Below are 24,984 nucleotides of genomic sequence, written 5' to 3' on the forward strand. Positions count from 1 at the left end.
TAAAAGAAAACAGAAGATTATTTCTTTTTTAATTTTTATTTTTATATTAATTACAGTTTATTCACTTTGTATCCCAGCTGTAGCTCCCTCCCTTATCCCCTCTAATCCCACGCTGCATCCCTCAGCTCTTCCTGTACCCTTCTCCATGTGCAAAGAAAGAGGACATCCTCCTTCCCTTCCATATGACCCTAGGTTATCAGGTCTCAGAGATTATTTCTATTTGGAAAGATATTTCTAAAATTCTGAGTACCTAAGTTCTGTTCATAGTCACAGCAAGCTTTTCATTTGTTCATTTTTTAACCCCTTATGACTTGATTTGGTGAAATGATCAATTATTCTGTAACACACTGCACTATACACACACACCAAAACAAAACACAAAAACAAAATTAAAAACAAAATCCCAAACAACAACAAAGTAAAACAAAATGAAAACCTGGATAAGATGGGTTTTGATTCTTAGTCATTAAGTTTGAGCCCTGCTCCAGTTATTGTGTAATTATGGGAGACTAATTTAACTTATTCAAGACTTAAACCTAGTCAATTATAAAGAAGTTATAACACTGGAATGCATCTCTATAGTCTTAATGAGAATCGACTACAGCAATAACGGAGCATTTGGCATGCGTTCTTATTGTTGCTTTTAACACATTAGACTCCAGCCTGTGACTACAGGTCTTTATATATTTTTTACAGTATTTCACATTTTAATTTTTTTCAATTACAGTTTATTCACTCTGTTTCCCAACTGTAGTCACCTCCCTCATTACCTCCCAATTCTACTCTCCACCCATGCCCCTCCCAGAGTCCACTGATAAGGGAGATCCTCTTCCCCTTCCATCTAATCCTGGTCTATCAGGTCTCATAAAGAGTATCTGCATTGTCTTCCTCTGTAGCCTGGTAAGGCTGCTCACCCCCCAGGGGAGGGTGATCAAAGAGCAGGTCAATGAGTTCATGTCAGAGACAGTCCCTGTTCCCATTACAGGTCTCTGAGAGAATAACATGAACTCAGATCAAAAACTCAAGTGACAACACATACTGGAGAGGATGTGGAGAAATGGGAACCCTCCTTCAGTACTGGTGGGAATGTAAACTTGTACAGCCATTTTGGAAATCAATCAGGTGCTTTCTCAGAAAATTAGGATTAGTGCTACCTCAAGATCCAGGTATACCACTCCTAGGCATATATCCAACCTATGCTCAAGTATATAAAAAGGACATTTGCTCAACCATGTTTGTAGCAGCTTTTTAATAATAGCCAGAATCAGGAAACAACCCAGATGCCCTTCCAAGGAGAAATTAATGCATAAATTGTGGTACATTTACACATGAAATACTACTCAACAATTAAAAACAAGGAAATCATGAAATTTGCAGGCAAATGGTGAGAACTAGAAAAGATCATCTTGAGTGAGGTATCCCAGAAGCAGAAAGACACACCTGGTATATACTCACTTATAAGTGGATATTAGACATATAATGTAGGATAAATATACTAAAATCTGTACACCTAAACAAGCTAAGCAATGAGAAGGAGGACTCTGGGTAAGATGCCCAATCCTCGCTCAGAAAGGCAAATAGGATGGACATCAGAAAGAGAGAAAACAGGGAACAGGACAGGAATCTATTACAGAGGGCCTCTGAAAGACTGCCCAGCAGGTATCAAAGCAGATGCTGAGACTCATAGCCAAACTTTGGGCAGAGAGCAGGGAATTTTATGAAAGAAGGGTGAAATAGTAAGACCTGGAGGGGACAGGAGCTCCACAAAGAGAGCAACAAAACCAAAAAATCTGGGCGCAGGGGTCTTTTCTGAGACTGATGCTCCAACCAAGGACCATGCATGGAGATAACTAGAACCCCTGTACATGTGTAGCCCATGGCAGCTCAGTGTCCAAGTAGGTGTCCTAGGGGAACAGGGACTGCCTCTGACATGAACTCAGTGACCTGCTTTTTGATCACTTCCCTCTGAGGGGGAGCAACCTTACAGGCCACAGAGGAAGACAATGCAGCCAGTCCTGATATGATCTGATAGACAAGGATCAGAGGGAAGGGAATACAGGAGGGGATTACTTCTGGGATACAAAATAAACAAATTGTAATAAATAAAAAATAAATCAATTAAAAAATAAAAAATGAAATACGGAGATTTCAATAGTAAAAATTAAACAATATTAACTTTTAAAACAGCACTTAATGTCTAAAATTATTATATTTAGAAGTATTATGACTTCATATTTGAAAACTTCAAATAAAACACTAAAAACCATTAAAATACTTAGAAAAACTTAAAAGCTAGTAGGTATCTTATAAGTAAATACAAAAGCTACTTTCCTTCAAATACCAATTAAACTAGTAATAATATTATTTATTAAAAAAGAAAACAAAATTAAAAAAATTATATATATATATAAAGTTAAATTCAATAAGATATGGATGAATGTGTTTAGGGAAAGATATTATATTTTAATAAAAATATAAAATGATACATGAAATAGTAAAAGAAATATGTATGTATATAATATATATAGAGAGAATGTGAGTATTTAATCCAAATGTAAATTATTCCCAAATCAATGACTAATTTAATACAATTTCAGTCACAATAAACTCCGTATGATAGAATAAGTGTAAAGGAATTACAAGAAAGTTTTATAAAGCATAATTAACATGTGCTTTGAAATCTGATGAATGATCCATATAATACTGCCCAGTATAGAACTATATAATTAATTGCATAAGAAGAGCATAGAAAGTAGGCACATTTTTCCTGATATTTGAGAAAGAGATGTAAAACCAAGCCAGGACTGCGTTCACAGGATGCTTCCCTGAGTGTTACTGGGGTCATGCCAGTATTTTTTATAGGTCATTCAGTGTTTTCCTTCTCTATAAACTTAACTTATTGCAGTTAAATCAGGTGCTAGAATTTAATGTCAAAGAGGGTGACAAGATCATTTGTTACATAGTTCAAAATTGTAAAGGCAATAAGAATCTGTTATAGCTTATTTCTTTTAAAACTTTCCAGACAGAAGAGTCAAGCCTATATTAACGTTGAGGTGACTGTTTACTGTTTCCGTTTTTTTTTTTATACTAATTGTGAGACTGAGTTCCTGTTTCAAAACAAAACCAAAAGCAGTAATTATATTCTGTATCTCGATACCACTCCTCAAACGTTAAGCCCCCGCCTGCTGCATTCATCTTCACATGCATTCCACTTTTGTCAATATCTTTTCAATAGCCGTGACCTTTGTTCTTACCTTCTCCGTCCTGTCCGTTACATTCACACCACTACCCTTCATATTAGCCTGTCCCCTGGAGGTAGCTTTAAACATGCTTTTCTTGACACCACTTTATCTTCCTGTACTTCAGATGCTATCATGTTGCCAAATTGATTGTACGTAGCAGGCCATGGTGGTATCATTTCAATGCCCAAACTCCTCTTCATTTGTGCCTGTCATATCCTCCAGTCTAATGTTCACCATCTAATCCTGTACCCACTTCCCTCTAGCTGTACTTACGCAGCTGCAGATGTCTCAAGCTTTTGGAATCCATGTGCCGTCTGCCAGAAAGATTTAGGGAGTGTATTTTCTGATCAGCTTGTCCACCCTCTACACACTTTAGGTGCATTTTCTCTTAGGGTCACACTCCTCTCCCTAGATTAATACCAAGGACCATTCCTTATTTAGAACTTGTCCGTGTTTTACCCATTCTGTCTTACACAGTAGATAGACAAGTAACTACGCAAGTGTAGCTGGAGTGCATGTGGGATGTAGGTAGCCTACAGCTCGGTTCTTCATTCATGTCTCTCTTATATCAGAAAGCATTAATTATGGATAAATACACTATTCTTTTTTTTTAATTTGCTTTTGTTTTTTTTTATTTTATTTATTTTATTTTATTTTTTTTATCAGTTACATTTTATTAACTCTGTATCCCAGCCGTGTCCCGATCCCTCATTCCCTCCCAGTCCCTCCCTCCCTCCCTCCCTCCCTCATCTCCACCGTGCCCCTTTCCAAGTCCACTGATGGGGGGGACCTCCTCCCCATTCATCTGATCCTGTTTTATCAGGTATCTTCAGGACTGGCTGCAAAGCCCTCCTCTGTGGCCTAACAGGACTGCTCCTCACTTCGGGGGTGGGGAGACCAAAGAGCCAGTCATCGAGTTCCTGTTAGAAATAGTCCCTGTTCCCCTCACTTTGGGAAACCAATTGGTTACTGAGCTACCACAGGCTACATCTGAGTGGAGGTTCTAGGTTTTATCCATACATGGTTCTTGGTTGAATGTCAGTCTCAGAAAAGACCCTGTGCCCAGATATATTTGGTCCTTGTGGAGCTCCTATCCTTTCCCCATCAGACTAACTCCCCTTCTTTCTTATGATTCCCTGTACTCTGCCAAAGGTTTGGTCATGAGTCTTTGCTTTGAAAACACTGCTACTTAGAGTCTTTCAGATGCGCTATTCTATTCGTTACACTTTTCATAAGCATAGGGCTGTACCCTCTCCCTCCTGCTACTAATTAAAAAGAAAAAGCTAGAAATGGATATCAAAATAGCTATGAAAATAGCCCAGCATCAAATCGCAAACTTAACAGAAGCATTATGAGCTTTTTTGTTTTTGTTTTTGTTTTTTTTGAAAACCAATGGCAAAAGTTTAAATGTAGCTGCTACTTACATGGAAAATAGCTTGGCTCAGAATTTTAAAGATATAGTGGTATATCTTCAAATCAGTTTTGATACCCTTAAAGTAGAATAACGTTGAAGAATTTATAATTTTGCATATTATTTAGTAAACTAGGATCTGCTCACATGCCAAGTTCTTTAAATGAAATATGTTTTTGACTACTATTTATTCATTTTTTTCTCAGCATTAAAAACCATGTAGCTTTTTTTTTCATTTGCTTATTACACTAATAGATAAACTTTGCTATTACCAAATATGCGTGTGCTACACTTAGTATTTTCATTAATGTCACCTCATTTAACAATTCACATTGTATGCACTGATAGTTATTCAATAAATTTGCTACTACCAATCCCAATATTTCTACTTTTCATTGAGTAAGGTAACCAATTCCAGAGAGATAAATGCCAGTTTTTCTCTCATTTGTGCATGTTAGATTTTCATCTTTAGGTCTGTGTTTCTCATTTGGAATACCCACAGAGATTAGGAAATCAGCCGGGCTACAATGGATCGACATTTTGAACATGCTGCAACTGTACTACTTGGTGATAGGAATAAGAGCTGAAGGACTTTAATATTTCCCAACTCCCACAAAACTAGCATTGAGCACGTTTTGTAGCACATAACTTTAAATGATATTAAATCATCAAAGCTGAGAAAATGGTAGGTATTAGGTATTAATGCATCTATGTAGTAGAGTTCAAATGTGAACAGACAAACTATATTCAAGACGTAACGTGGAAGTGGCCTAAGGAGCTATCTCTCTGTGAAAAGAAATTCTACTGAACGGACATGAGCACATTAGTATGTATTTGCCAGGCTGAAGGAGACAGGACACAGATATATCAACTGCCTATTGTAATTTGATGTATAGAAATATAGGCTATGAAAGACTGCAAAAATGAACCACAAAATGCAGGACACTAAATGGAGAACAAATGAGAATTTTTTTTCTAAGCATCAACTTCCTGACCCCACTTGGCAGTGCTACATACAGCAGACGGCACTCAGCAGATCATTCTCATTAAAAAGTGCCAGGAGAGACAAATCTTTCTGATTACTAGGAAGGAGAAAAAAGCATCAATAACTGTATTTTCATCTTATTTCATTTCTACATCATTCTCTTTCTCATTCTCTTAAAATTCTTATCTTGTGGAGACAGTTATACAAAATTGGGGCAATTTTATATATAATGACAGTTGTGTTTAACATTATAGAAAATACAGACTCAACACCCATATGTTTGAGCATTATTTGCCAGGAACTGTTCTAACTGCAAGAGCTTGAGAATTTATAAAAGGGAATGAGACAGAAAGCAGTGGAATAATTACACTAAATTGTTAGCATAAAAATGTAATAATTCCTACAGGGAAAGTGAGAGAGCAATGATTTGGGGAAGGCTGGCTACCCTGCCAATTGCTTAAGTTGGTACCCTGAGAGGTGTATCATGGAGAACTGTAAGCACACCATGGTCGGAGGTCTTCAGATGGCCCTTCCAGAGCTGCTGGAACACCTCGTTACCCTTTACTGCATTAAATAGTGTCAGTCTATACGCATACCTCAAGGCTACTCCATCATTGCAAAAAGAGGACTGTAAATACGTGCTGTTTCTCCATAGGGAAATTTAATGGGCTTTGTATCAATCAGACAAGATCATAGTGGCCAGAAGCAAGGCATCTATAATGCCTGCATTAGAATCCTGCATTCTGATCAATAATGTATGACCTCCTCGCCATAATAACTAAGGTAAGAAATTGTCCATTATCCAGAACAGCAAATTCAGCCTCACCTACTCACTTCTTAATGTAAAGCAGAAATGGAAAGTTCCCCTTTATTCTTCAGAATGAGCTTTCTACTATACATGTGGCTTTATAGGGTATGAGTCCCTTGCGGCCAGTGTGCATCTGGCATGTTTGAGTACAACTGAGTATTAATGTAACGCAGAGGATGGAATGAGTTGATGAAAAAAGAGTGATATAAAAAGGTCATAAAGCTGAGGGGACAGAGGCAAAGATCACAAATAGCTTAAAAGATTCTGATCTTACACTGTGAAATGGAAACAATTCAGGGTTAGATATTGAATACAGCAATGACATGATCCTAGTTGAATTTTTATTAATTTACTCACATATGCTGAACATTTGTTTTAAATATGATCTATATCTCAGTGTATTTCTCTCTCTCTCTCTCACTTTCAGTCTGTCTCTGTCGGTGTTTGTGTTTAATTTTGTATATATGTTTCTTTTTAGTTTTTCTTCCTTTTTATTTTCAGTACATCTTGACCACAGGTTCCCCCTCCTCCACTCTTTTTAGACCCCTGCCTTTCTTCCCTACCCAGACCTACTCATCCACCATCTCCTTTCAGTGAAGAGAAGCCTTCCCAGGGATATCTGCTGGAAAGGGCATAACAACTTAGAATAAAATGAGGCACAAACCCTCATTCCAAGTACGGTCTTTCACTCAAAACCCAGTCTCATCTGTCCCATTGCTTCCCTGATACCTCTGCACACTTGACTTATAGGACATTCAAATTTAACAGGATTCAACACTGTTCGTTTCTCTTCATCTCAGTAGCATTGCTTAAACTAAAGACCTCCACTACAGCTTCCAGACAAGCGCTAAAACCTTTGGATTGTCTCTATCCTCTGTGCTCTTTCCCTTAATGCTGCCTCAAATGTAATAAAGGAATCCATTGAAAAATATCAATTAGATCACAGTTCGTGCCCCACTTCCTTGTCAGGAAACACCATTCAGCATCTGCTTGTCTTGTTTATTGTAAAATGTTCTCTGGGTCTCTCTATACATTTCAGTCTTCTTCACCCCCTGCCTTTTATTTTTGGATACATTAACCTCTGTATGTGTGTGAGTGTGTGTGTGTGTGTGTTGTGGTGTGTGTGTGTGTGTGTGTGTGTGTGTGTGTGTGTGTGTGCCATGACACACTGCTGGTGATCAGCCAGCTCTTTCTTCCACCACATGGTTTCAAGATAACAAGCTCAAGGTACCAGTAGGTGAGCCATGTTGTTCACCCACCTGACTTGTGAAAGCATAGGCATAATATAGAATGCACCATTTCACCATTCTTGGATAAGCAGTTTGGCTGTGGTAAGTGCAGTGACTTTCCCTAACAACCATCACCGTCATTTATCTCCATGTTGCCTTCTTGCCAGGCTCAATGCTGAAGTCATTAAATCATTAAACCAGTGGTTCTCAACCTGTGGGTCTCTACCCTTTTTGTGGTCAAATGACCCTTTCATGGGGGTTGCATATCAGATGACCTGCATATGAGATATCATGTTTACATTGTCATTCGTAACAGTGGCAAAATTACAGTTATGAAGTGGCCACTACAGTAATTTTGTGGTTGAAGGTCACCACAATATGAGGAACTGTATCAAAGGCTCACAGCATTAGGAAGGATGAGAACCACTGAATTAAATATAACTCTTGTTTCACTCTTATTAAAACAAAGTAGCTAAGAGAGACTCCAGAATCCCATCACAACATCAAGAATGGCACCAGACTTACTTGGCATGATCATTCAGGTGTATGCAGAAAACATGAGTATCATTAACTTCAGTATTTCAGGTATCATGAAATTCCTTTGGTTTCAGATTATCTCAATAATTATTCTGGTAAATTATTTTTGATATATGCATATATATACACACACATATATACTGTCACTGTCTTAGAGATAATTATAAAATCTTTCTAGTACTTCTGAGCACCAAATTTCAAAGCCGGATCCCAGAAGTGATGCTCATTTCACACCCTTTCTACTGAGAAAGTACTGAACTGATATTTTTATAGTTCACTGTAGGAATAACTGCTTTTATAACCTTTAGGATAAAATGTATGAGAGAAAGTTCATTCTAATGAATAACAAGGAAATTGTCATTCCGGTTTTATGTTAAAAATGACTAGGTGGGTATAAATTGTCTGTTACGAATTATGGACAATTCCCTGGCTTATATATTATTATAGGGAGGCCATATATTATGGATCAGAATTCTTGATTCTATTAGTGCTTGATATATGTCTTTCTTCTATACTTACAATCTTAACTGATTGGTGAAAAAGAATCCAGTTAATATCTAGATGGAGAAAAGTATGTGTTCAAATGTATCTATAATCCTGGACAGGAATCCCACAAGGAGAGCAACAGAACCAGAAAATTTGAACACAGGGGTCTTACCAGAGACTCATACTCCAACTAAGTACCAGGCATGGAAATAACCTAGAACCCCTGCACAGATGTAGCCCATGGAAGTTTAGGGTCCAAGTGGGTTCCATAGTAATGGGAACAGGGACTGTCTCTGACATAATCTGATTGACCTGCTCTTTGATCCCTGAGGGGGGAGCAGACTTACCAGGTCACAGAAGATGACAATGCAGCCACTCCGTATGTGATCTGATAGACTAAGATCAGAAGGAAGGAGAGGAGGACCTCTCTTATCAGTGGACTTGGGGAGAGGCATGTGTGAAGAAGGGGGATGGAGGGTGGGACCGGGAGGGGAAGAGGGAGGGGCTTATTGGGGGATACAAAGTGAATAAAGTGTAATTAATAAAATAAAATTAAATTAAAAAAATAAAATCATCTTGAGAAGTGCACTCAAGACTAAAAATATTTCAGTTTGAAGAAGGATGAGGAGGATATCCAAAAGGTCCTGAAGGGCCAGTTGAAGACTCATTAACACGTGTTCCTAGCTCAGAGGACTATATTCTCACGATTCTAACTTAACCAGTACAGTGGTTTGCAGAAACTGGAGGAACCATTACTGCTCTAGAAACATTTTACTATTTTCTCTTTTATTCTAAAAGTAATTGACTATTGTCATTCAAATAATTATGTTCCCATGTTGTTTTTAAAAAGCCATGAATGTAGGGGATTGATGGGGTGATGGCTGAGTCAATACAGTGCTACCTACTAATGTGTAAGGGCCTGAGCATGGGACTGTAGCCGCACATAAAAAGATGGACATAGTGACCTAAGTCTGTGATCCTGGCACTGGGTAGGTTGGGGCAGGAGGATCCCTGGGGCTTAATGGACACCCTGTTCAGTGAGTTAGTGGCTCCACAATCAGTTGAGACACTTTCTCAAAAGAAAAGTTGGCCTGTAATTGATGAGTAGGTTTTATATAGGTATTTGGCCTACATATGCACACATACCCACACATGCTTACACACATGAATGCACACACACACGCACACACACACGACATTAATGCAGAAAGCCTGAATAGCATGCAGTAACTGTCTTGATATAAAATTAGTTATATTGTCTTATTTTGATAGTTATTTCAAAACTTAAAATATGTTAACCATAATAGATTATGGAAAATATCACATAGTAAGGACAGTTGCAAGACTGTAACAATGAGATTGGAAAATATTAATCCAGCCATTTCATATTTTTCTACTTTACTTACTTGGGGAAATATTTTGCAAACATTGTGTTTCTGTCATAAAAGTTTATATGCATATTTTGAGTTATAATTATTTATGATACCTTTGCATAATAATTAGGAGTCTTCTTTATGGAAGACAAATAACAGCTTGTCCCTTCTTGCTCACAAAAGAACATCTTTAGAAAAATAAAACCATATTTAGAATATTCTGTTGCTGTAACATCTTTGGTCATTTTTGGAATGGTTTTTATATGGTAGCTACTGCCATAACTTTTAAGAACTTTTTTCTTTCACCCTTTGCACTAAAAGTGTCACTTGTAATATGAATTAAATTAATGTGTAGGGAGATTGTTATCTTTTGATACGAAACCACAATGAGTAGCAACCGTAGTGTTACCTTGAGTAATCAAATTATTTAACATTATTTGATGAGGTAACCTTCAAATATTTTTGACAGGGAAAAATAAAGAACACAATTGCTTGTAAGAGTTTCAAATCACCTGTATTTTTTTGAGTACCTTGTTAATTTTCAGGAACTATGTTTAAGTATTGAAGGGGCTTTCAGAGTCAGAATGGCAGAATGGTCCCTTGTTTTCTTTTTTTTTTTCTCATAGGGCTTAATTGATTTTTTTAAATTTTTATTTTAAATTACACTTTATTTACTTGTAACCCCCCTCTAGTTCCCTCCCTCCTCTCCTCCCAATCCCTCTCTTCCTTCTCCCTTCTCCACTTATGCCCCTCCCCAAATCCACTGGTAGGGGAGAATTTTTTTTTCTTCCTTCTGCTCCTAGTCTGTTAGGTCTCATCAGCATTGCCTTCCTCTGTGGCCTGTTAAGGCTGCTCCCCCTCAGGGGCAGGTGATCAAAGAGCAGGCCAATCAGTTCATGTCAGAGGCAGTCCCTGTTCCTATTACAATGGAACCCACTTGGACACTGAACTGCCATGGACTACATCTGTGCAGGGGTTCTAGGTTATCTCCCTGCATGGTACTTGGTTGGAGTATCAGTCTCAGGAAAGACCCCTGTGCTCAGATTTTTTGGTTCTGTTGCTCTACTTGTAGAGCACCTGTCCTCTCCAGATCTTACTATTTCCCACTTCTTTCATAAGATTCCCTGCATTCTGCCCAAAGTTTGGCCATAAGTTTTTAACATAGCCAATATATAGTCTATCAAAATGTTTATCATAACTTAAAGTAAATATGTTTAACATCTATATTTTTTCATTATGTTATAAACTATAAGAATATTGGTTATGTCTACCATTTCCCTAATTCTACATTCTATCATAGATACATGGCCCTATTGTCATGGTTGGTCTTGTCCACTTGACACAGGATTAAGTCTGAGAAGAGAAAGCCACAACCAAAAAAATGCCTCCATAAGACCAAACCGTAGATAATCCTGTAGGGCATTTTCTACATTAATAGTTGATATGGGTCACCCAAGCCCGTTGCAGGCAGTACCATCCTGGGCAAGTGGTCCTCACATGTAATAAAAAGCAAGATGACCAAGGTAATAAGCTGTACTTTCCATGCCCTCTTTCTGCTTTGACTGGCCTCTGTGATGGAATGCAGTCTAAGAATTATAATCTGAAACCAGCACTTTTCTCCCATGTTGTTTATGGTCATGGTGTTTGATCACAGCAATAGAAATCCTACATCATGAAAACAAAACAAAACAACAACAAAACATGTAAGATGCTATATAAGTATCTATATTAATTGAACAAGTATCAGTGTCTTTTAGATATATAGAGTCATTATTTCAAAATGATAATGTCTATATTCCAAACATGTAAGATGCTATATAAGTATCTATATTAATTGAACAAGTATCAGTGTCTTTTAGATATATAGTCATTATTTCAAAATGATAATGCAAACTTATCATGCTTTAACAATATAGAAATATAACATTCATTCCAGTTTAGTAGTAAAATTATTTTCTGTATTATGTCTCTTTAAAAGAAAAATGTTAGAGCACTGTAGACTTTCTGTAATATCCAATATCACTTGAGAACTGAGGTACAATTATACAAATTAGTATGCATTATTTCTCATTAAGTCTCTTCAGTGCCCTATGAAATTGTTCCCATCTTTAGCTTCATTATGAAGCTGAGGGGATGGAGGCTTACAAGTCAGGTTTCAGTGTTTCATAGTTGGAATATAATGCAGAATAGAATCTTAGCTATTTCTAAACTTGAATCAAGCACGATCAATCTGGCATGTCAGTTTAATTAGGAATATGAATCCAGTGAGTGATAGAACACGGTATGAAACCAAATTCTCTCAACATCTAAACCTACACGTCTTCAATCCATGGTACTGTACCTTTCCTCTGAAAATACTATATTTTAACAGAGGTGACATATAATGGGCCAAGTATGTTCTGTGTCATGCAGTGCAGGTCACAACCTTATCTTGCTCACCTTGACAATTTCTTTTGGTAAATTATTTCTCTTGACTTTTGTTGTTGTTATTGGATTCTTTATTTTTCTTTACTTTTTTAACATTAATTACAGTTTACTCACTTTGAATTTTTGGTCAGGGCTTAAACTCAACACAAAGGGATTTTGTTCACAAGTGTCTATGTGCATCCCAGTGGACAGGGCTGAACTCTTTTCCTATCTGAAATACTAAGTAGATAGGGAATTAGGTAAAATATCTTGTTGTTCATTGCACCTGTTTACAGCTTACTCTCCCCAGTGTCAGGAGTAAGACTGTTGTGCTTCAATTGCTTCTTGATGTTTTCATAATCATTAAAAAATAATATGTCTGTGTGTGGCTTTAACTTTCCAATGTACTAATGATGATTGAGAAAAATATATAAAGAAAGAACAAAAGTTGTTAATATGATTATGATACCATGAATGCCCACAGGAATGGAGTGGGGAGAAGAATATGATAAATATATGTTGGGTGAAATTCAACAGGTTTCTTGACATGGCAGGGGAGATGGTTTGATCTGTAGAGTGCTGTCAGGCAAGCATGAAGGCCAGAGTTTGAATTCCCAACACTAACGTAAAAACCAGGGCCCCTGGGACACAGTTGCAAGCAAGCCCAATGCTGAGACCGTGGAGAAAGGCAAATATCCAGAGCTCACTACCTAGCCGGTCTAATGACTGAAATGGTGGAAATCTATAAAGGGAGATGCCAAATATCTACCTCTAGTATCCACATGTACACACACACATACACACGTGTGTGTGTGAAATCCTGTGACAAATTAAGCCTGGAAAATTAGCAGGCGCTAGGAAAGAAGGATGCTGGATAATAAGTAATTTCAATCTGTGTGGAAGAACATGCTGTCTCTTTTAAATGTGCTATTCATTAGCTCTAAAATGAAGGCTTGCTGATGATGCCTGTCTTAATCCTAGAGTCTCAAGTCCCTGACCAGCCAAGCTCTCTCCATGTGAGACCCCAGACAAACTGCATCATCATGAGCTGGACTCCTCCTCTCAACCCAAACATCGTGGTGAGAGGCTACATTATCGGATATGGTGTCGGCAGTCCCTATGCTGAGACAGTGCGCGTGGACAGTAAGCAGCGCTACTACTCCATCGAGAGACTGGGTGAGTAGCTACTCTTACTTATAAGGGAGGTTGTTTTCAATGATTACACTACTCGTAATGTCGGCCTTGGAGATTGCGGTTTCAACATGTGTCATGTGTTGGTTCTTAAGTCACCCTACATACACACATGCAAGCACCAAGCTCATACACACATGGACAACCTCACATTCTTTCTCCCTCTCTCTTTAATGTGGGGATTCTGCTCTAACAAACACTGTAATGAAAGGAATCATTCTATTTGCCTTTCGTTATATGCATAGGGCATATAAAATGCATTGGATAACTTTTCTCATTCTGACCATCATTGAGAATGTCTAACCTTAATAATTCCTATAAATGCAAGATAATACATTTTAAAATTTTATGCTACCTGTAAAAGAGGATTCTGTTAATTTATCTTTAATCTTAGTTGTCTAATCACAGTGACTTGCTTGCCTTCAACATCTGTAGAAGAAGCTTTGTGGATATGTTATTATGACTGTAACATGTGATGAAAAGAATTTTCAATCAAGGCAGTAACTCTCGCTGCAGTAGGCTTCATTTTTGCATGAATCCAATGCTTCTACAGTGTTCTCGTGTGGGGTCAGCTGTGTGTATAAACCTTCAGTTCATCTTATTCTAGTTCCCTATAGTGCTGTAAGGGTTTATATCATTAACAGTGGGAAATGATAAATAATATATCAGGATACCAATAAGTTAAGTAATTGTCACAAAGTAAAAGATAAGTTCATTCTACCTGTTGCTTTCATGCCACATTACTAGCAATGAGATTCTTTGACCTCATTGGAAATCAAACTTGATTAGGGGTGGGAAGCTCTAGTCATTTGCACTGTCCCTCACAAACAGAACATTTGTGATGAGAAGCCTGATTTGAATCTGAATAGCTAAAATGCAGTAACAAGAATAGATTCTATCAATGCAGAAATAAAATTGCACCAATCCATTTTCTCTGTAATTGCTCCAAACACTAATGAGAGAATCACCTACTGAAACTGGCCACAATTAGAGTTAGCTTGGCATTTAGAAATAATATTCCCCCAGTCAGTTTCAGGGTATGAATATAAGGGCAATCACAAAGCTCATATTTTATGGCCGTCAAACCTGTGTCAGGGGACTCTCAGTTATCCATTATTCAGGATACAGCATCTCTGACAGTGCATCTTTATTCCACTAACCAAACAAGGCAGGTTAGCATGCATGGGCTACTGGCAGTAAGAATCAGCGCAGTGCTAAACAAGCAAAGCTGGAAAGAAACACTACACCTTTGCACAATGTCCTTTCGTAATGGTTTTCTTCATCACAATGAAACTGGTCATCTACTGGAAGTTTACCATAGTGTGAAATTAACATCAATAAATTTTCCTAAATGTTAATCAACAATAAAAGCATCTTCTGAAGCTGTGTTCTAAAGAACAAAGAGGAAAGCTGAGGTGTACCTCAGTAGCAAAGCCATAGTCTGGAAGAAAGAGAAAGTGAGAATACAACTTTATTCATGAATTTGTATTTTGTAGCTTATCTGGAAAGAGAATTCATATGTATACACACAGGGAGACACACACAAACAAAAAAGCACACAGCCACACACAAACACACACATACATTGTCACACACATATACACACAGCCTACCACATGGCATACATTTAAAAAATATAAAATATGAATGTTTAAATAAATATGAAATGAAATAATATGTTGTTATTATTCTTTAGGATGCTTATGGCTATACTTTTTGTTGAATAGAGATATATGAATTAACTTTTCATAATTTTCACAAAGACGGAAGATTCATGCATGTCCACAGGCTATACAATGAAATCACTAATTGCTCTTTTTTTTAAATATTGAGCCCTAAAATAAGCGTTAAGTTACTATAACAAAATATCCGGAAGTAATCCGGAAGTAATAGTGATCACAGTTTCAAGGGGTTGAGTAAATTATTGTATGGAAGGATGACAGGAGAGCAGTTTTATCACAGCAACCAGGAAGCAGGGAGAAAATATCTTCGTACCCAGTCTCTTTGTTTCCTTCAACTACCTGGTTCCCCAGTTGATGGGAGATTTCTACCTATAGTTGGGCCCTGACTTCCCTTCTTTATCTTGTCTAGAAGTATCCTCATAGACACAGTAGGGAAATGGTTTACGTACGTCTCAGTTCAATAATACAGACAACCAAGGTTAATCAATATATTAGGCATATCAGTTATCATAGCATTATTTAGGAAAGATACATATGTAACATTGAAAATACCAGACCCATAAAGTTGTCTAATAAATATTTTTCTTGTGATAAATTGCCATTTTGTTTCTTTTTTAAAAAAATAGATTTTGTTCATACAACATATTTTATTTACAGTTCCCTTCATACATCTTCCTTCCTATCTTATTTTTAAGAAAAGAAAATTTTAAGGACTGTAAAATTGTTATACAATTAAACATTAGTAAAGTTCTTAGACAATTATGTATAATGTTAATCATAACATCAAGTATTGAATTTGTGTTTTAGACTGCGACAGCTGTTTGCTTTATGATTGGCAGACAAACTGTTCTCTTAGAGGAGAACCAAAAATTATAGACAGTATTTTGCTTATGCTTATTAATTATTTAATATTTATATAGAGGGTCAAGTGACTTACCATGAAATAAAAAATCATCTGAAAAATATTTACTATTACCTGAGCAAAATGAATAACTTGTCTAGTATAGGTGAACAGTCTCATTAACCATTTTTCCATCAGATATTTATAATTAATCTGCTGACATTTTCTTTTGTGAATGAAGAGCTATAGTGCCAGATTTAAAATACATTCATAATGGAGAGCCATATGATTTGAATTTAATTACATTAGACCTACATTATCTCATAAAACTATGTACAGATTGATATATTTATTTATCATTCTTTATATATATGTAGTTAGTGGTGTTTAATAAAATGTATATTTAAAGTTTACATTTATGAATTAAAAAACTTATACATAATTTACAAACCTGCTTTTAATTTTTCCCTTCATTTTTAAATTATAGTAAGTGATTTTGCTAGACTTATTCCTCCCAAATATGTCTTGGAAAAATCTTTTAAGTAGAATCATGTTTTAAATTTGTTTTATGAATGTCTTACCTGAAAGCCTCAGAAAATTTCATAACTGTATATACTGAAGGCTGTTTAGTTCACCTATTCTATCAACTCTGGAGGTGTGATGAAATTTTCTTTTTAAGCAATATAATCCAGAAAGTCTTCTGAAGCAATATAAAGGCATGAGGAAACTCTCAGCCATATAGTTCCTGAGATCAGCCTCTCATTTATTTCTCCTGCTTTATTGCAATAGTCAGTAAGATCCAGGAAGTGTGAGTAAAAGTGCCAGATGCAGGCATTTTGGAGTAATTTCTATTCTTGGGGAAATTTTTAGTATTTGCCGTGAAATTGGTGGTAGATTCTTAACTATGTCATTTATCTGACATTTAGGAAAGGCTATGCATTTCCTAGCTTTCAGGCAATTTTAGTAACATATTTTAAGAATGCTTGTAAAGTGACATTCTCTCTCTTAAAATGACATTTTTTTATTTTACTATAACAAATTAAATTGATTTTTGAATGGACACAAATCTTGAATTTTTCATATGAAGTTCTATATGGCTATTATCCTTTTATTGTTTATTGTATTATTATTTTGATTCAATGTTTATTTCTTTATTAGTGTTATATTCAGTAGTTATACTCATCAACAATGTTCTTGTGTTCTCTATAACTATTTTCTTTAATTCAATTTTTATTTTTTATATTAATTACAGTTTATTCGCTTTGTATCCCAGCTGTAGCCCCTCCCTCATTCCCACCCAATGCTACCTTCCCGCCCTTGTCTCCTCCCATGTCCTTCTCCAAGTCCACGGATAGGGGAGGCCCTCCTCCCCTTCCATCTGACACTAGCTCTCAGGTCTCATCAGGACTGGCTGCATTGTCCTCTGTAACTATTTTCAATTTTATTAGTTTTTGCTGGCCTCAGAATGTGTTAATTCAAACATATTCTAACGTGTTTAGTATTTTCTTATTGCTCCTTATGTTATTTAGCTTTTCACATTTGGAATTCACTGTTTTTTATTATTAACTTGTATTTTTATTTTAGCTTGTCTAAATAACACATATTCTTTGATAACTATTTTTGAAGGCATTGAGATTTATTTTATAGGTTAGTGTAATGTAAATTTTTTTTGACATAAATTTGAATATGTGTTATCCGGCTTTTAAATTTTATGTAATAATATGTAGAAATGCCAACTGATTTAAAAAATACACTGTGAGAGTGATTCTCATATCTTCAATGTCTTACCTAAATTTTCAGATTAATAGCTCTGTGGATCTCTAAGATTAGTCACCAAAACCATCTCAAAAAGAATTTGTATCGAATTCACCAGTCCAATTACCTAAAATATAGCTCGACAATTGTTTAGACAGATTTGCAGCACAGGAAAAATTCTCATGTTGTATGCTAGTGACACAAAGTCCAGCATACTTTCATTGACAGCCAGGTTGAGCGATTTGCCATAGGGTATCAATTTGCTCCTGCAAGAGGTCAATCCTCTGATTGAACACCATCAAGCTTCCTTTTAGTTGAGCATTAATTCCTTTATGTACAACTAAGGCATGAGCTACATTGATTAAATGATTATTCAGGGTCTGAGCAGTCTGCCCAGTATGACTCATGGCTAATGCCCTGGTGGTAGCTCCAACAGCCGTCAATGAGATGGTAGTAACAATGGTGGCTGTAGTTCCAAGATCCCTTTTCTGTCTGAAGAGAGTCATAGCGTGAGGGGCATCAATGGGCACAGGCACCCAGTGAGGCATGCGAGTAACGCTTTGGACCCAGAGAAGAGCATGTCTGATTGCATACGGGTTGATGCCCCAGGTCCCGCCTCTGAGAAAAAGGTATCGGACGGGTCTGATGCTCTTTGGGTGGATGACACCTAAATGAACATCTGTACAAAGTCCCAATTTATTTCTTATATCAGAGATCAGACCTCTACTCTTGCCTGATGCGTCTAAAACAAAAAGGGGGAACTGTAGAGAGCTGCGGAATGCTATGCCTTAAAGATGGAGCTGGTTTCCGCCTTCCACCTTCCCGATGGTGAGTGCTCTCTGTCACGAACAACTCCACATTTGGCTAAGGCCGAGGATTTGGCTTGCTTCCATGTATGTGGACCTATCTGCATTGCCCCCGTGGCACGCATGGGTTGGCTACCCAGAGGCTATTTAAGCTGTGGGCTGGCTTTCCCCGGGGTCCGAGGATTGTTCAATGTTCCTGAATAAACTGCATTGAAAAAAAAAAAAAAGAAAAAGAATTTGTAAGTCAGTAAAGTTTCAACTGTTTTGACTTCATTTCAAATTACCTCTGTACATTAAATGTCTCTTTGCAATTTACGACCATACTATATTATTCTTGGTTTGCATTACTCTGTTGTGTTTATTAATATAGCCAGCCACTCCTGGCTTATGGTTTATATTAAAGTATTAGTTAGCTGTGCAAAACTTCCACATCTTCATGACGCCAGATGGAAATCTTATACCAGAACTGATTAACACATGAAAACAATATTTTTAAATTTATCCCCAAAATAGAAGGTCATGTAATTAAAATGTGCAGATTTCAATGCACTTCTCCCTTCTTGCAGTGTTTTAGTTGTTGTGTCACAAAGATTTTTTTCTCTGCTATTGTTATTTTTGTTCCCATTATCACTTTAATGATGCATTTCCAAAGATGTTGTTTTTAATAAACCTGTGATTGAGAATGTATATTGTAAGCAAGCAAACAGTAAATAAGCAAAGAATAGAATGAGTTGTACATGGGATGCGAACTCCGGACTCCTGCTTATGCAAGTAAAGAAGGGGGATACTCTCCGTTTTCTTACACTCTTCTGTGAGAGTTCACAGATTCTGTAGACTTGCGTTTGGGAAGTCACTATTTTAGAAATGTAAGTACGGATTCTTGGCTCGCTATTTCAATAATGAAAAATACTATCAAATTAAGTATTCAGATATTTGGGATAAGTTAATCTACTTCGGAATATTATCAAAGTCATTTAAATGGTCAGAAATATTTTATTTTGTCTCATTTAATAAAATATTTAAGGTGATTAGCATACCTTAGGGACATCAAATTTAGTCCTAACTGGTCATCCATGACACAGGAGCCTTTTTCCCCATACGATGTATTTCTCCCATACTCTGTTTCTCACTTGTCTCTTCTAGAAAAGAGTATACCTATCCTACAGTCGATTTATGCAACCTAGTTGAGATAATAACCATAAAACCATATCAACCCTTTAATTAAAATATGTGTGTGTGGTTAAGGCATCTTTCCTATTTACATTTTGTATGTTACTGTAGATAGCTAGTAGACTAATAGTTTTTAAAATACTTCAAGATTTTCAGTGCTTTAACTCAGAAATAGAAAATACATATCTTATTAAAAATGTTGATTTACTGAAATTAATTGACATGAATAAAGCACAATACAATAACTTTAGTTCATCTCAAAGACAAAAATATAAACTCCCTATTTGAAATATAATCAATTACTGATTACAATATCCTGGGTAAGGGAGCTCCATTTGATCACCAAAAGCAGTTCTTACCCAGGGAAGAGCAACAAGGGGCCAGAAAATGTCAAGCCATAAGATCATTGCTCTGAAGACAGCTGGAAGAATGGCTATTATAGCCCCCCCTTTTTTTTTCAGTTTAGTGTTTTCTAAACGTATAGGCATTTTCAGGCAGTCTTTAAGGACAGCTGCAGGGTGATTCATTAATAATGCATTCACTCTATTTGTAACTCCTTTCTCACTCCCTGCTCTCTGAGGTCCAAAGCAGATGCATTGTCTTATACCTGGTGAATTTTTTAAAGCTATTTGGGAAAATCCATTACAGAAGATGAATACTATTATTGAACAAGAGGAGAAAAGATCATCTCATTGGAGCTAAAGCTTTCACTCTCTCTATATATATTTCATTGGAGATCTGACTTTTCTATTCCCTACACAAAGGAATAAGTGATTATTTCTCCCCTCCGTTCAGGAACCTATAAAAGACGCTGTGGTTCATTCTTCCTGCCAAGTTTAGGATCAAACATTTGAACAATAGAAAATGGCTCTAATATCATATGCAGTTTTCTAGACAATAACTTATTTGGATTAAAACAATCCTGATTCCATCCTCAATCCTCCTTGCTTACAAACAGCTGTTTGGTATATTTTTGCCAAGGACTGTGAAATTATTATCAATCTATTCATTTGTGGCAAGTATCACCCTGGTTCTTAAAATAAAGGAAAGCAGAAAAAGAGCCTATTGAGTAAGGAAAGTCAAAGTTTTTTTTTTTTTTTTTTTTTTTTACCTACATGTATTCAGTGGTTATCAGCATATATACATATATATTCAGTTTACCAGTATATATATATATATATATATATATATATATTCACTGTTTGTGAGTATATGAGATAGAAATTGTAATAAATATCTGGCTTCTAGTATACTGAGAAATGAGAGGGCAAATACAGCCAGATTGTGGGAAGTTAACACTCCCCATATGAAAAATCAAGGTGTTTCTGAGAAATTAAACTCTGCCAGTTTACTAAGAAAAATATAATCTAATGTAGTGACATGGAATGTCAGTCCTAAATTTTCTTATTAAATAGAATAAATCTTAGGTTTTTAAATTTTATTTTTAGGATGAATACTGAAGCTTAGACATAAAGCTATAGTATTTTTATCCCATGGGCTATGCTTAGAGCTGATTGGAGGAGGGACAGAAAAACCTGGGAATTTTGCTTTATTAAGTATTTATAATAGTAAATTCGTGCATTGTTTCCTTTTTAGGTCTATCAGGTTCTGATACACGTATTTTAAAACTCTAAAAGCATCAGGTGCTTAATTACATAGAACTGTACATTTTATTTTTGCTTTCTTTTTTATTTTTTATTAATTGCAATTTATTCACTTTGTTTCCCAGCTGTAGCCCCCTCCCTCATTCCCTCCTAACCCCACCCTTCCTTCCTCTTCTCCTCCCATGGCCCTCCCCGAGTCCACTGATAGGGGCGGTCCTCCGCCCCTTCCATCTGACCCTAGCCTATCAGGTCTCATCAGGAGTGGCTGCATTGTCTTCCTCTGTAGACTGGCAAGGCTGCTCCCATCTCAGGGGGAGGTGATCAAAGAGCCAGCCACTGAGTTCATGTCAGAGATAGCCTCTGTTCCCATTACTAGGGAATCCACTTGGACACTGAGCTGCCATGGTCTACACCTGTGCAGGGATTCTAGGTTTTCTCCATGCATGGTCCTTGCTTGGATTATCAGTCTCAGAAAAGACCCCTGTGCCCACATTTCTTGGTCCTGTTGCTCTTCTGTGGAGCTCCTGTCCCCTCCAATTTTTCATCTTCCCCTTCTTTCATAAGATTCCCTGCTCTCTGCCCAAAGTTTGGCTGTAAATCTCAGCATCTGCTTTAATACCCTGCTGGGTAGAGTCTTTCAGAGGCCTTTTGTGCTAGGCTCCTGTCCTGTCCCTGTTTTCTCCCTCTTCGATGTCTATTCCATTTGCCTTTCTGAGTGAGGATTGATCATCATACCCAGGGTCCTCCTTCTTGCTTAGCTTCTTTAGGTGTACAGATTTTAGTACATTTATCCTATATTATATGTCTAATTTTTTGGTTGTTGTTGAAATATTCAATTTCCCATCTCTAAACCATCCTACATTATCATAAACAAAGATAATATCTTTATTCTAAAACTTACTTTGATGTTAATACATATATATAATCATATTTCTTCATTGACATAATAACTCTACACACAAATTTTCCTAGCTTATAACTATGTGTGTCTTAATACATAGAGGATTCCTTATTGACAATGGATAAGGGATATTAATGCTACTCTCTAAACAGGCCTAGACCAAGGGAGAAAATAACATTCTATCATTTTTGTACCCTTATGCATAGTATGTGGGTTGGTTATTCTGCTTAGAATATGTTTCCTTTGTTATTAATTTAATGGGTATGTGGTGTGTACATGCACTCATGCTAAGAGGATCCATCAAATGTGGGGAAATTTTGAGCATTATTTTCTCAAATAGTTTTCTCTATTCTCTTTCAAGTGATGACTGGAGTTACATAAATATCACAGTGCTTTAAGTTGATCCAGTTCACCCTCTATCTCTCTGCTTTTTCGTTTAGTCTTTTTGACCTCTGTGAGTCATCCTGGATGGCTTTTCCTGTAGTGTTTAAATCGGGTAGGGTTTTGGGTTCTTTAAACTATTTTACTAACTAGGTAATGAATGTCTTCCTAACCTAATCACTGCATATGAACACTGTACACTGCACCTGTAAAGGGCACTGTTATTCTTTATATTTCCACATTTAATTAAAATGTCGGGTCTTGAATATTCTTCAATATGCCTAGCGTAGTTATAAATTATGCTTTTAGTGTTCTCTGAAAATTACTCTTTCTGCATTATTTCAAAACCTATTTCTATTAACTCATCCTCATGCTGAGTTATCTTCCTCCTTTTTTGTAAGTTCTGAAAATTATGTGAGATCCTAAACATTGTATGTGTGTGTGCTGGGTGTTAGAGATTTTGATGTTATTTTTTAATATCCTTAAATTTTGTTCTAGGATACAGTTATTTGCAAAATCAAGCCCACTTTATGCCTTAACTTTGTGTCTTAGGTGGTTAGTGTCTAAGATTATGAGGCTAAATTTCCATGACTTCGTGATTTCCATCAGGCTTATGGACAGCCTCGTGCCCCAGATTCTGAGAGCACTAAGAATATTTACTTCTGGTTCTGTTATGTGGTTTATCTCCCAGACTTCTGAAGTTTTCTCACATACTGTCTGAAAACGATTCAGATGAGATCTAAGAGAAAGAGCCCAGAGCCTTCCAGTCTCCTGCTCTTCTCTTTCTACTCTTCCCACAAATCATAGCTGCTTTGGTCACCACACATTTCTCTCTCTGTGGACTCCATTGAAAGGGGTCTCAAAGTATTTTCCAACCCCTCTCCTCTGCCTGCAGCCTGGAAACTTCAGATCAAAGATGAGGAATTAAAACACTCATGTGATTTCTTTTCTTTCTGATGTTATGGATCAGCATGATTCAGTATCTGTGGTCACAAAACTATTAAATATATACTTATTTTTTAAATAAATATACGAGTAAATCAAGTCCCTATTAGTCCATTTCATTAGCAATGAGAGACTTTAAATAACGATTAAACTAGCCTTATTATATCAGCGTACCAAAATTTTCAACTTTTAAAAAAATACCTAAGAGGCCAAGTGTATTGTAACTATCTCTTGATATTACCATTAATCTCATCAAGAATGAATCCTGTCACCTTGCATTTTTCAGGAGTAAATTTAACTTGAGTAAATTTAACGTGAGTGCTCTTAGAAAAAGGTCTTTTAGCCTGTGGAGAAATGAACCTTTATAACTCCCAGAGTGCATCTGAAGCTCAATGAGTTCAATGTAAATTACACGTTAAGCTCAGCATGCTCCCGTCAAAAAATATTCTTCATGCATAGAATATAAAAGTTTTGAGTTTATGACATGCAAACATTTTAAATAAGAAAAATCAATTCACTTTAGGCGTTTCGAGAGTAGTCTACATACATGAATAAGAGATGAATAAGCACCATAGGGAGGACACTTTATTATTTTGAAATGAAGTGCATTATAGGTGTTGGTTAACAAAATTCTGCTTTGTATTTCTTGGAAAGCGTATATGAATACTTATGGAAAATGATTTTTTTTTACCTAAAGTATAAAATCCTGACTCCAGAGGCCCAATAGAAATAAGTCATTTCATGGTAGAGAAAACAGAAAGAGAGACTTATTTATCCTTAAATTTCATATTCAAAACATATTTTCAGTTCAGCAATAGAAAGTGCAGATTTAGATTGTGGGATAAGAGCAGACTATTGAAAATGCATAGATTGAAGCTATAGAAAACAGTTTAGAAGAAAGGCAACTTATTTTTATAATGATTTTGTAATTATTTTATTTATACAACTCATTCTCACATTAACAGCAATAATCTTTTCTGTGTTCTTATTATGTCTCCCTGACATTAAAACATTTGCCTAATTTTTCATTATTTATGAGAGAGAAATGTGGAATCTAGTAAACAAAAACTATATATACATATATATATGTATTATCCTATGTTCTTAACAATTCAAAGGCCTTTTCACACCCAGCTTTATTTCAATGTTTTTATTTACAGATGGAAATGAGATCAATAAAGTGGGCACAATATCATTTAATTCAGTTTCATTATTGAATTGTTTTTTGTCC

The 24,984-nt window shown here is 36.3% G+C and overlaps 1 protein-coding gene across 2 annotated transcripts in view; it reads left to right on the forward strand.

The window, feature by feature from the left end:
* Dcc (DCC netrin 1 receptor) overlaps positions 1–24,984 on the forward strand; it is a 1,165,274-nt gene that overhangs the window by 988,996 nt on the left and 151,294 nt on the right. For both annotated transcript variants that reach the window (XM_060377064.1, XM_060377065.1), the window contains exon 15: positions 13,459–13,653. In XM_060377064.1, the coding sequence (XP_060233047.1) occupies positions 13,459–13,653 (195 nt within the window). The remainder of the gene's footprint in view (positions 1–13,458; positions 13,654–24,984) is intronic.

This window comes from Meriones unguiculatus, chromosome 2, assembly GCF_030254825.1.
Source record: "Meriones unguiculatus strain TT.TT164.6M chromosome 2, Bangor_MerUng_6.1, whole genome shotgun sequence".
Classification (NCBI taxonomy): Eukaryota; Metazoa; Chordata; class Mammalia; order Rodentia; family Muridae; genus Meriones; species Meriones unguiculatus.